This window comes from Carassius carassius, chromosome 42 (genome assembly GCF_963082965.1).
Source record: "Carassius carassius chromosome 42, fCarCar2.1, whole genome shotgun sequence".
NCBI lineage: Eukaryota > Metazoa > Chordata > Actinopteri > Cypriniformes > Cyprinidae > Carassius > Carassius carassius.
Genome location: NC_081796.1, coordinates 26,603,783 through 26,615,887, shown reverse-complemented (window position 1 = coordinate 26,615,887; position 12,105 = coordinate 26,603,783). Strand labels below are relative to the sequence as shown.

Below are 12,105 nucleotides of genomic sequence, written 5' to 3'. Positions count from 1 at the left end.
TGTATAAATATATATATATATATATACACGTGAATGTATAAATAAATGTATAATGTAAATAAATATTTAAATGTCATAATATAAATAATGACTGTATTTACATTGTTTCGTTTTTACCTACAAAAAGACTTCAAATGCTGTAGTTTGAAATTAACAATGCATACATTTAAATATGAAATAATGAATTTAATAGTCATCCTTCACTTTCATTAAACAAAATATATATTAAAATGTATTCATGTAAGTATATTTACTCTACGCAGAGTTATTACTATAAATAACTGAAACTATTATAAATAATTTACAAAAGAATAAATGAAAAACAATATGAATAAAACTAAATACATTTTCTAAAATTCTAAAAATGTATTAAACCTAAATAAAAATATTCATAAAAAACAAATGCTCCTAAAAATGACAAAAGCACATAAAAATTGTAATCTTATATTTAGCGAACAATATAGATTTGTATCCTGCTCATTTTAATCTCTAACTAAAACTATAAAATTTATATATAACACTGATTTTGTTTTATTTAATTACATTTTCTACTTAATTTTTATGTACTTCAGAGTACTATACAATTATATTTAATTAAGCAAAATGTTTAAAAACAAACAAACACGGAAGGGGCGGGGCTTGTGAGGAACTTTATGAATGACGGGCAGTTTGTTGGCATGATTGTGAGGTGCATGTATCTACAGCAGCTGTTTGCTCTGTTTCTTGTATCTGAGATCCGAGCGTGTGATACGTGACACAGAAACAGGAAACACACAGGAGGAGTCACTCAAACACGTCCTGAAGATGAGCAGAGCAGAAGATCAGCTCTGCTTCTGCCTCACATCGTCTAATTACCTCTTTAATCTAACCAATAAACTGAGATCTGGAGGAACATCTACGGCTCTTTGAGGGCGAAGCTCATGAAGACACCCTCAGCTCACATTTCAGCCCATCAAAAAATTTTAAATAAATAAAAGAATATATAAAAAGGCACACAGATTTTGATAACGGGACAGCTAGATGAAATGTTTGGCGCGCCAAAGAAGTAGATTCTTGGCTAATGTGAGTGCAGATGAGAGGTGCATTCACATTTCTGAAACATACACCTAATATTTGCCATAAAATAAAATAAAATAAAATAAAATAAAATAAAATAAAATAAAATAAAATAAAATAAAATAAAATAAAATAAAATAAAATAAAATAAAATAAAAAAATAAAGTAAAATAAAATAAAAATATTTATATATTTTTTCTTTTAGAAAATAATATGAGCAGGAGATGTTCTTTTAATAGAACAAAAGAGGCTTCTTTCAAAAACATAAAAAAAATCTTACGACTGTATTTACATCGTTTCGTTTTTACAGATAAAAATAAAAATAAAAAGACTTCAAATGCTGTAGTTTGAAATTAACAATGCATACATTTAAATATGAAATAATGAATTTAATAGTTATCCTTCATTTTCATTAAACAAAATATATATTTTAATTTTTTCATGTAAGTAAAAAAAAAAAATCTTACCAACCACCAAACTTGTAAATGGTAATGTACAATTAAAAAAAATATATACATAAATTATTTTTTTAAACAATACAATATAATATAATATAATATAATATAATATAATATAATATAATATAATATAATATAATATAATATAATATAATATAATATAATATAATATAATATAATATAAAAATTATATTTGTTATATTTTATTTTAATAGATTAACAATATAATCATTGTCAAATATTTAAATGCTAAAATAGATATATTTCGATATATCAATAAACGTTACAAAATAAAACAAATAATTATAGTTAAAGTCAGTAGATGCATATATGAATGCATCTTTAGTGACAGGAAGAAGTGCAGTAAATACTCAGAAGTGCTGCTCACCAGGTTCCCCACAGACAGCATGCGGTTGAACTCGTCTGTCATGGGATAGTGTTCCAGAGCCATGAAGAGCGTGTTGAGAACGATGCAGATAGTGATGGTCAGATCCAGGAACGGATCATTCACCATGAACTTCACCCACTCCTTCACCTTCAGCCAGTCGGGGGAACACGTCCACACCAGATACTTGTGTGCAAACACGTACCAGCACGGGTGACACTTCTGCTGCGCCTCCTCCAGCTCTGTCAGCATAAAAACAACCAGGGGAGAGAAAATCACCCATGCATTCTTCATTAGCTTCGTTTTCTTCACAAGAACCACATTTGGTGGTTGTATGGGTTCTTGAACTGACCATATCTGTTCCTTGATGCTTCATTATAAGACCTTTAGATCACTCTGTTGAGTTCTATAGTTTTCTAACTTGAGGTTTCAGCCACAGGGAAGTCGTGGCCAAATGGTTAGAGAGTCGGACTCCCAATCGAAAGGTCCGAGGGCCGGCAGGAATTGTGGGTGGGGGGAGTGCATGTACAGTTCTCTCTCCACCTTCAATACCACGACTTAGGTGCCCTTGAGCAAGGCATCGAACCCACAACTGCTCCCCGGGCGCCGCAGCATAAATGATGCCCACTGCTCTGGGTGTGTGCTCACAGTGTGTGTGTGTGTGTGTGTTCACTGCTCTGTGTGTGTGCATTTCGGATGGGTTAAATGCAGAGCACAAATTCTGAGTATGGGTCACCATACTTGGCTGAATGTCACTTCACTTTCACTTTCCCTTTCACTAACTTCAGTCACTTTGTACACAATCTGTAAACCCCGCCCTCCAAAGTCATGTCAGCCAATCCGAAGCCAGCTAGCCTGAAAGTGTATAATGATTGACAGGCGTCTAGTGTTTCTGATTGGTTCTCCGTGTTCCTGTTTGAAGACTGTAATGGAGTCACAGAACTTATTTCACAGATATCTGCCAGTTAAGAAGGATTTTATGCATAATATTAAAGCAATGTAATGTAAGAATGGACTGTTTACCTGTCTGGAGGAATACATTAAATCAAAACATTTACATAATCCATTAGAGGTGGATTATGATAAAGTGATTTTATAAACTATTTAGCTGTCTGACTGTGTATAACATTTTTTTTGCTAGTGCTATACAAATGCTCCCATGCATTTGTGTTCAATATTAATAACTAATTTAGACAAAAGTGTAATTTACAGCTCAGCATTGAAATTCTTGGCTTGTAGCAAACACCACATGAATTGGTCAGCATGTTGTTTTTCTACCCAACTGAGGTTGAATCGCTCTTGACAAGCGAGGGTGCGTGTTTAGGAGGAACCTGTAAGCGTTCTAATGAGAAATGAGACAGAGACGGACATCTTGTGGCTCTAGATTTGGCTCCGCGGCAGTAATGTGCTACTAACTCCTGCGATGAGCCGCTGGGGTCGTCTGATGGACCACAGCGGGTGAAGTCGACCTGTCAGCCTTTATTTCATCATCCACAAGAGAAACTGACCAACAAAAAGACATTCAGTTAATACTTCTTTCACCTTAACACAGCAGGAGCTAAACTGCAGATGACATGAAGCATGGTTTGTGAGTGCTTATGATAAACTATGAGAATTGTTATATTTCAGTTAATTCAATTATGAAATAAAAAGTGAATAATCATTTTATTTAATTATTGTAATTTTTATTTATTTATTGCTTGCATGCATGCTTTATTTGGAAAAAGAAAGACCCCCTCTATATGACATGTTAACTTCAGTCACTATGTTGCACTCTTGCAGTCTAGATAGTTGATTATATTTTAGAGTAAATTTATAATATGGCATTTTCATGATGTGTATCACTGCAAGCAAGAAGCAAACAAACAAACATGTTTTTGTGGTTGCTAGGTTGTGTGGGGAGTTGCTATGGCATTATTAGTGCTCTAAATTATTTTTATAACATTTTTATGCAGTTTCTAGGTGTCTGGGTTGTTTTAGGGGGTTTCTAGGGCTACGTCTACATTCATCCGGATACATTTGAAAACGGATTTTTCGTTTTAAAACGCTCTCCGTCCACAGTATCGTTTTCAAGTATTTTCCAAAAGTGTCTCATCTACACAGAAACGTCAGAAAACGTTAAATTTGGTTTCTGCGCATGCATAAATCCTCAAAAAAGTTCACTGCATATGATACACACGGAACAGACATGAGACGGTTTCATGCAGTTTTTCTGACCGGAAATTTGATTTATTTTATTTACGAAAATAACTCACCATTCACACACGCGTCCGGGTCGCACACACTCACAATTGTATGTCTGATCTATAACGCAACTGCCCTCATGTTTTGACGCAAATAGCAATCGCAAGTAAATCTTTGCAGGACTGTGATATGAAGAGTGTAAAAAGTAACACCTCTATAGCAATAGTGTGAAAGTGCATAGCACATAACGTGCACAATACCAGTATAAACATGGATATCTATTGGTATAATATGCATCACATGACTAAATTTGCGTCATCGTTTTCACAAGCCTCCGTTTTCACAGTCCACACTACGATGAGAAGACAGCATTTTTAAATTTTTCTGCTTTGGAGAGCGTTTTCCAAAAGCTACATTTTCATTGAACTTAAAACGAAACTTCAAACGAAAACCTATTATTGTGGACATGGCCTAGGGTGTCTGGGTTGTTTTCTAGGGGGTTGCTAAGTTCTCTGCGTTGTTTCCGGTGAATTGTTATGTTGTGTGGGTCATTTTAGGGGGTTGCTTGGTTATCCACATTATTTCTAGGGGATTGCTGTGTATCTGGATTGTTTCAAGGTGTTGCCAGGGTGTTTCGGGCTGTCTGGGCTGTTTCTAGGGAGTCGCTAGGGTGTCTATGTTGTTTCTAGAAGATTGTTATGGTGTTTGGATTGTTTCTAGGGTTTTTCTAGGGTGTTGGACTGTTTCTAGGAGGTTGTTAGGGTATGTGCCTTGTTTCTAGAGGATTGTTAAGGTGTCTGCATTGTTTTTGGGGGTTTCTATGGTGTTTGTATTGTTTCTAGGGAGTTGCTAGGGTGTCCACATTATTTCTAGGGGATTGCTGTGTATCTGGATTGTTTCAAGGGGGTTCCTAGGGTGTTCGTATTGTATGTAGGGGGTTGCTAGGCTGTCTGGGCTGTGAGTGAGTTGTTTAGGCGTCTATATTGTTAACAGAAGACTGTTATAGTGTCTGGATTGTTTCTAGGGGGTTGCTAGGGTATCCGCATTATTTCTAGGGGATTGCTGTGTATCTGGATTGTTTCAAGGGGGTTCCTAGGGTGTTCGTATTGTATCTAGGGGGTTGCTAGGCTGTCTTGGCTGTGAGTGAGTTGTTTAGGCGTCTATATTGTTAACAGAAGACTGTTATAGTGTCTGGATTGTTTCTAGGGGGTTGCTAGGGTGTTGGGCTGTTTCTAGGGGGTTGTTAGGGTATGTGCCTTGTTTCTAGAGGATTGTTAAGGTGTCTGCATTGTTTTTGGGGGTTTCTATGGTGTTTGTATTGTTTCTAGGGTGTTGCTAGGGTATCCACAATATTTTGAGAGGATTGTTGTGTATCTAGATTGTTTCAAGGGGGTTCCTAGGGTGTTCGTATTGTATCTAAGGGGGTTGCTATGCTGTCTGGGCTGTTTCCAGGGAGTTAGCAGGGCGTCTATGTTGTTTCTAGAATATTGATATGGTGTCTGTTATGTTTCTAGGGGGTTGCTAGGGTGTTGGGCTGTTTCTAGGGGGTTGTTAGGGTATGTGCCTTGTTTCTAGAGGATTGTTAAGGTGTTTGCATTGTTTTAGGGGTTTATATGGTGTTTGTATTGTTTCTAGGGAGTTGCTAGGGTATCCGCATTATTTCTAGGGGATTGCTGTGTATCTGGATTGTTTCAAGGGGGTTCCTAGGGTGTTCGTTCCATAGGGTTAACTATAATTACCATGGTAACATTTTTGTAAAGAGAACTTTTGCAATACAGCTACTCCAGTGTCAGCATATTTATATACAAGTAAATCGGTAAGTGGTAACTAGCAATCTATCATACACGTATGTAAGCATCATCTGACATAGCGTGCTCATTACAGTAAATTTGGCCTGCTGCTGTCCTGCCGTGTCAGCTTTCACATGCGTGATAATGAGGATTGGCCTTTTCTTATGCTAGCAGATCTAAACTCAGACTCTGTGAGCTCAGGCCTTCTTCTGTTGGCAACTTTTGTGCTGACCAATCAGGATTCCAGAAAAGACTAAAAAATATGGGCCATTTTTATTCACAGGTGACATTTCATGTCCTCTGAGGAGAGCACACTAACTGTATGACAGAGACTTCTGATGAAGAATCCTGATGTTTGTCGCCAATGATCTGATGTTTTTCCATGTTACTTTGCTAAAAGTACTATAACTATAATAATAACTATATTAGCAAAGATAATTACATTAGTGTCCATGCCAGTGGGCAATACCATTTTGTTTATCTGTCACTTTAAATGATTACACTCTTACACAGATTCTGATTGGCTGTCAACATTTTTCTTATTCATTAGCTGAAAAAAAAATCACTCTAAAAGTGGTTGAACGTACAGTATCAGTGTACTGTATCCATGCATTGTCTTAAAGTTTTTAATGTTAATCAAACAACAAAAGACAGGGAAATAACTCACTGCTATTGACTGAATAGCTTTTGTAACTTTAATAAGAAATCATCTTTAATTTAAAAATCAAATATGCAAATTTATTTCCTCATTTGATTATTTTTTTACATTTCTGTTCCTAAAAACTGTTAGACCTACCTAAAAAAAGAAAAAAAGGTTTAAAGTTTATTTTCTTTATCTTTGCTCTATTGTATTTATTTGTGCTGTTGCTTGTAGTTAGATTATTTGTTCTTATTTTCTTTATTTTTATTTGACAGTGTAGTTCTTTTTTTCTAATAATTTGAACCGTTTTAACACGCACACTGCCGTTTTGTCTTCTGCCACTTTAAAATACAATTTCGTTAAACTCAGGTGGATTCTGATTGGCTGGAAAAATCGTTCTGAAAGTGATTCCAACGATATCATTCCTCTGCGTTGTTATCGTTATAACTGTGTGAACTTTACCATTCTCGTACCATTAGAGTGATTATTAAAACGTCATAGTTGTCGTCCTTGGTGTGAACTGGCCTTTAACGATAACTGTAAAGATAATTAGCATTCACTTTGGCTTACGACAACATTCTGTTTAGTAGGGTTTAGTGTGCGCTGTTGTTTTGTCGTCTCCAAATATCGTTAAACTTAGGTAGATTCTAATTGGCTGTCAATGTTTTTATTATTCATCAGATGGAAAAACATCACTCTGGAAGTTATTCCAACGTTATCGTTCCTTTGATATTGTTACAGTTGTTCTGAGAGCTTTCTGTTGTCATAGAGCGATATTTAAAGCGTCATAGTTACTTATAGTTATCGTCCATGGTCTGAATGAGCCCTTACACATTTCCCAGCAGGAACATCACGCACAATGAAAATGAATTCATCATTTGATTTATTTATACACAAACTACTACAGGCGTTCTACTATTTGTTTCCTGAAACACTTTGTTCCGATGGCCATAACAGATTTAAAACTGCGAGGACATTCTGTTATGCTATTATTTAGTCACTAAAACGGAAAGAGTCTGGCTTCTTTTATTGCTCAGGTGAAGTCACAGCCTGGCTGTGTCATGATGAAGCTGCAGTGGGAAGGGTTACACCTTTCCTCTGAATAACAACAGCGAGCGACGTCTCAGGGGACGATATTAACTGCGAGCAGATGGAGACACTTCTCCTGTCCTCGCACGCACCTTGCTGGAATAGATGCATGTGGATTTTACATGCATATGTAGTTGTCTCCGGGTTAATATCTCGTCTCTGGCTCGTGTGTGATTGTGGCTGGTTTGTTTTTGTTGTGTTGTGTTTCTGTGCTGTGTGCGCTGTGTCCTACCTTCCATGGCATCAGTGATGTAGCTGGTGGCGCTCAGGGCCCGGTCTCGGCCCTCCTGGGGCAGCTGTGGCAGGAGCATACTGCTCAGCTCATTGCTGGAATTGTGTCCCTGAAAAACCAACAACAGCAGTCACCTAAATGACTTCATGAGGAAATAATCAAGAGCAGATTTATAGCACTAACTGTTCTCTCTTTTACTTTTAATCTCACACACACACACACACACACACACACCCACACTCTCTCACACTCTCACACACACTCACACTCTCACACACACACATGCACACCTGCACTCGCACACTCACACACACACACACACCCACACTCTCTCACACTCTCACACACACTCACACTCTCACACACACACATGCACACCTGCACTCGCACTCGCACACCCACACACTCACACACACACACACACACACCCACCCACACTCTCTCACACTCTCACACACACTCACACTCTCACACACACACATGCACACCTGCACTCGCACACTCACACACACACACACACCCACACTCTCTCACACTCTCACACACACTCACACTCTCACACACACACATGCACACCTGCACTCGCACTCGCACACCCACACACTCACACACACACACACACACACCCACCCACACTCTCTCACACTCTCACACACACTCACACTCTCACACACACACATGCACACCTGCACTCGCACTCGCACACTCACACACACACACACACACACACCCACACTCTCTCACACTCTCACACACACTCTCACACACACACACATGCACACCTGCACTCGCACTCGCACACTCACACACTCACACACACACACACACTCTCTCTCTCTCACACACACACACACTCTCTCACAATCACACACACTCACTCACAATCACTCACACTCTCACACTCTCACACTCTCACACACACACACACACACTTTTTGTGAAAAGTGTGTTCATCCCATAGGTGTAATGGTTTTTATAATGTACAAACTGTATATTCTATGGCCCTACACCAACCCTACACCTAACCCTAACCCTCACAGGAAACTCTGTGCATTTTTACTAAAAAAAACTCATTCTGTATGATTTATAAGCATTTTGAAAAATGGGGACATGGGTTATGTTCTCATAAGTCACCCTCTCCTTGTAATACCTGTGTCATACCCATACACACTCACTCTCAAACACACACTCACACTCACACTCTCACACACTCTCACCCCCCCCCCCCCACACATCTACACTGCTCCTAATGGCATTTAAAAATCCATTCTGTTTAGAGCTAAGCAGAAGCCTAATAAAAGCAACGATTAACCCTCAGCAGCAGATGTCTTCAGTAATAATGGGTGTTTGGGGAAATGCGTTAATTTTTGACAAATGCCTTTCTCTGTTTGTTTTCTAAACGTCAGATGTTTACTTCGAGTCAGTGATATGATGTCTGTGTGTAACAATGACCCTCTGATTCTATAATGTGTTTTTGATTGAAGGTAATCAAAGGAATGACGCAGAACCACCAGAACATCAACTCCTGCTGTTCAGACGAGTGGGAAACACCGCCGTGTGTGTGTGTGTGTGTGTGTGTGTGTCAGACGCCACCTCTGCGACTCTTATTCAACATCTGTTGCTATGTAACCATGACTACATCGTCAAGACAACAGGGTATCCGTGCCTCCTTCACACAGTCCAGACCATTTTCAGACTCCTTTCCTTTCCGAGTAATTCAGATATTTCTGGCAGGACGTCATACTTTTCATTTCAAAAGCCTTTATGAAAGAAAATAACTTTAAATATATCAAAAATATCTCTCTAGGCAGCACTGAGATTGAATGAAGTGCAAATGTAGACTTTGCTGCATCTCAGATGAGAAAAAGACATCTCAGAAATCTTTAATTTATCTCTTATTAGACTCAGATTTGCCTACAATAAAGTCAAAAATCAAAAGATCACAGTATGAACTAATATTTTTTTATTATTACAGCTGCTCTGCATTCATTTTATAGCTTTATATTTTTGCAATACACCAATAAAACTAAATTATTTTATGAGAAACAACTGAGACGAAGTTGTGTTTATTCATTATATAATTTTCTATCTATTTTTCTGTATTTTAATAAAATAATTTAATTTAATATTAACAATAATAATAATAGCATTAAAGATATTTATCATTCCTTTACATGTATATATATATATATATATATATATATATATATATATATATATATATATATATATATATATATATATATATATATATATATATATATATATATATATATATATATATATATTTAATTATTTTTATTATAGGTTCCTATATTTTTCTATTTTGTAATAAAATAATTGTACATTTTATTATAATATTTATTATATTTAACCTGATAACAATAGCTTTTACATGTTTAATAATTGTAATACCAATTATTATTAATATTATTAAATAAAAAATAAAAATGCATAAACAATAGATAATACCCAATTAAACAAATAATAAATATAAGAAATATTACTATACTGTTGTTGTAGTTGTTGTTTTGTAAGTTGCTTTGGATAAAAGCAATAAATTATAATATACTGGATAAAATTATAAATTATAATCAAATTGTTATATATTTAATATATAATATACAGTATACATATTTAAAGGTATTATATTATTTCTTTCAGAAAAAGCCTATTTTTTACTACCATTAACATTTTGTATCTTATAAATAATGGCATAATGCAACTCAGTTTTCAAATGCCCCCCCTGCCCCCAATTCAAAATATGATTAATACATTTTTGTTTTTTTATGGTGTGAAATATGACCTGGACGTTTTCTTACAGGTTTTTGTCAAATGCATTGCATCCTTGCAATAATGTCTGTACTGTAAAAAACATTAGATTACGGCTGCTTTCAGCTTAATATCTGATGCAAAATGTCTAGACAATAAAAAATCCATAATGTTTGCTGGTCCCAAGACTTATTGCATTAAAATAACCTGCGTGTTTGTTTCTGAATTATTCTGTCTGGCACACAGACTAATACACATTTACAAATGCAGGAAAGAGAAGAGAGGTGGAGGTTCTTATGCAACACTCATCATTACACAGCATGTTTGCAGTCTACCAATAAAAGAAAATAACTCGTCCAAATCAGCTAAGAGAAGGCAAGAGCATAATGCATGATATCAATGTGACTGGCAGCTATAGAAGAACTCACTACTATATGAACATACTGTAAAACACAGCGCAGCAGTCTGTTCAGAGACATGAGCTCTTATATTTCATGCTTTAAGAAGATGAGGGGGTTTCTGGGAGATGTCACACTTAACCTTGACTTAACGTCTGTTGTAAACCAGCAATGCTCTTAGGTGTATCTGACAAAAACGATCATATTTGACTAAATTCTCACTACTGTAAAAATGTTTTACATGTTTCAAAATAAGTAAATAAATAAATGCCAATTTCACAACACCAAAAATATGCATGCTTAAAAAAAAAAAAAAAAAGGCTTTACATTTTGAGGTGAAATATGTATTTATTTATTTTTATGTTCAGCTGCATAATTTAATGTTAAAAAAATAAATTAATAAAATAAAGTCATTTATAATGTTACAGAAGATTTCTGTTTCAAATAAATGCTATTTTTTCCTCAAAACCTTTAATTGTTTTCAACATTGATAATAATCAGAAATATTTCTTGAGCAGTAAATCATCATATTTTCATGATTTCTGAAGATCACGTGACACTGAATACTGGAGTTATGATGCTGAAAATACAGTGGAGCATCACAGAAATAAATTATAGTTTATTATGCAGAAATAAATTGCAATAAATTTTAGAATTTTTACTGTATTTTTGATCAAATAAATGCAGCCTTGCTGAGCAGAAGAAACATTAAAAAAAAAACTCCAACCTTTTGAAATATAGTTATTATTTAAATATATAATTCATAATTTATTGGTCACATAATTATTAGACCAATTTTTGATAATTAAGAAGTGTTATTATCAATTATTATTATTGTTATTTTTATTAGTATTATTAATCACTTATAATTCAGAATAATTATTGTTTTGTTGTTTTATTATTAAAGTTATCATTATTATTATTAATAATAATAATAATAATTCCTTACATTTATATAGTGCTTTTCTAGGCACTCAAAGCGCTTTACATTGTCAGGGGGTATATCCTCATCCACCTCCATGAATAATGAATAATAATACATTTTTGTTATTACTCTAACAATAGTATTTTGTCAAATAAATTTTGACAAAGTGTTTACTG

The 12,105-nt window shown here is 35.3% G+C and overlaps 1 protein-coding gene across 4 annotated transcripts in view; it reads right to left on the bottom strand.

Moving 5' to 3' along the window:
- Positions 1-12,105, bottom strand: part of LOC132124455 (sodium channel protein type 4 subunit alpha-like) — a 156,122-nt gene that overhangs the window by 68,368 nt on the left and 75,649 nt on the right. For all 4 annotated transcript variants that reach the window (XM_059535461.1, XM_059535459.1, XM_059535458.1 and 1 more), the window contains 2 exons: positions 7,835-7,943; positions 1,903-2,141 (listed from right to left, as the gene is read on the bottom strand). In XM_059535461.1, the coding sequence (XP_059391444.1) occupies positions 1,903-2,141; positions 7,835-7,943 (348 nt within the window). The remainder of the gene's footprint in view (positions 1-1,902; positions 2,142-7,834; positions 7,944-12,105) is intronic.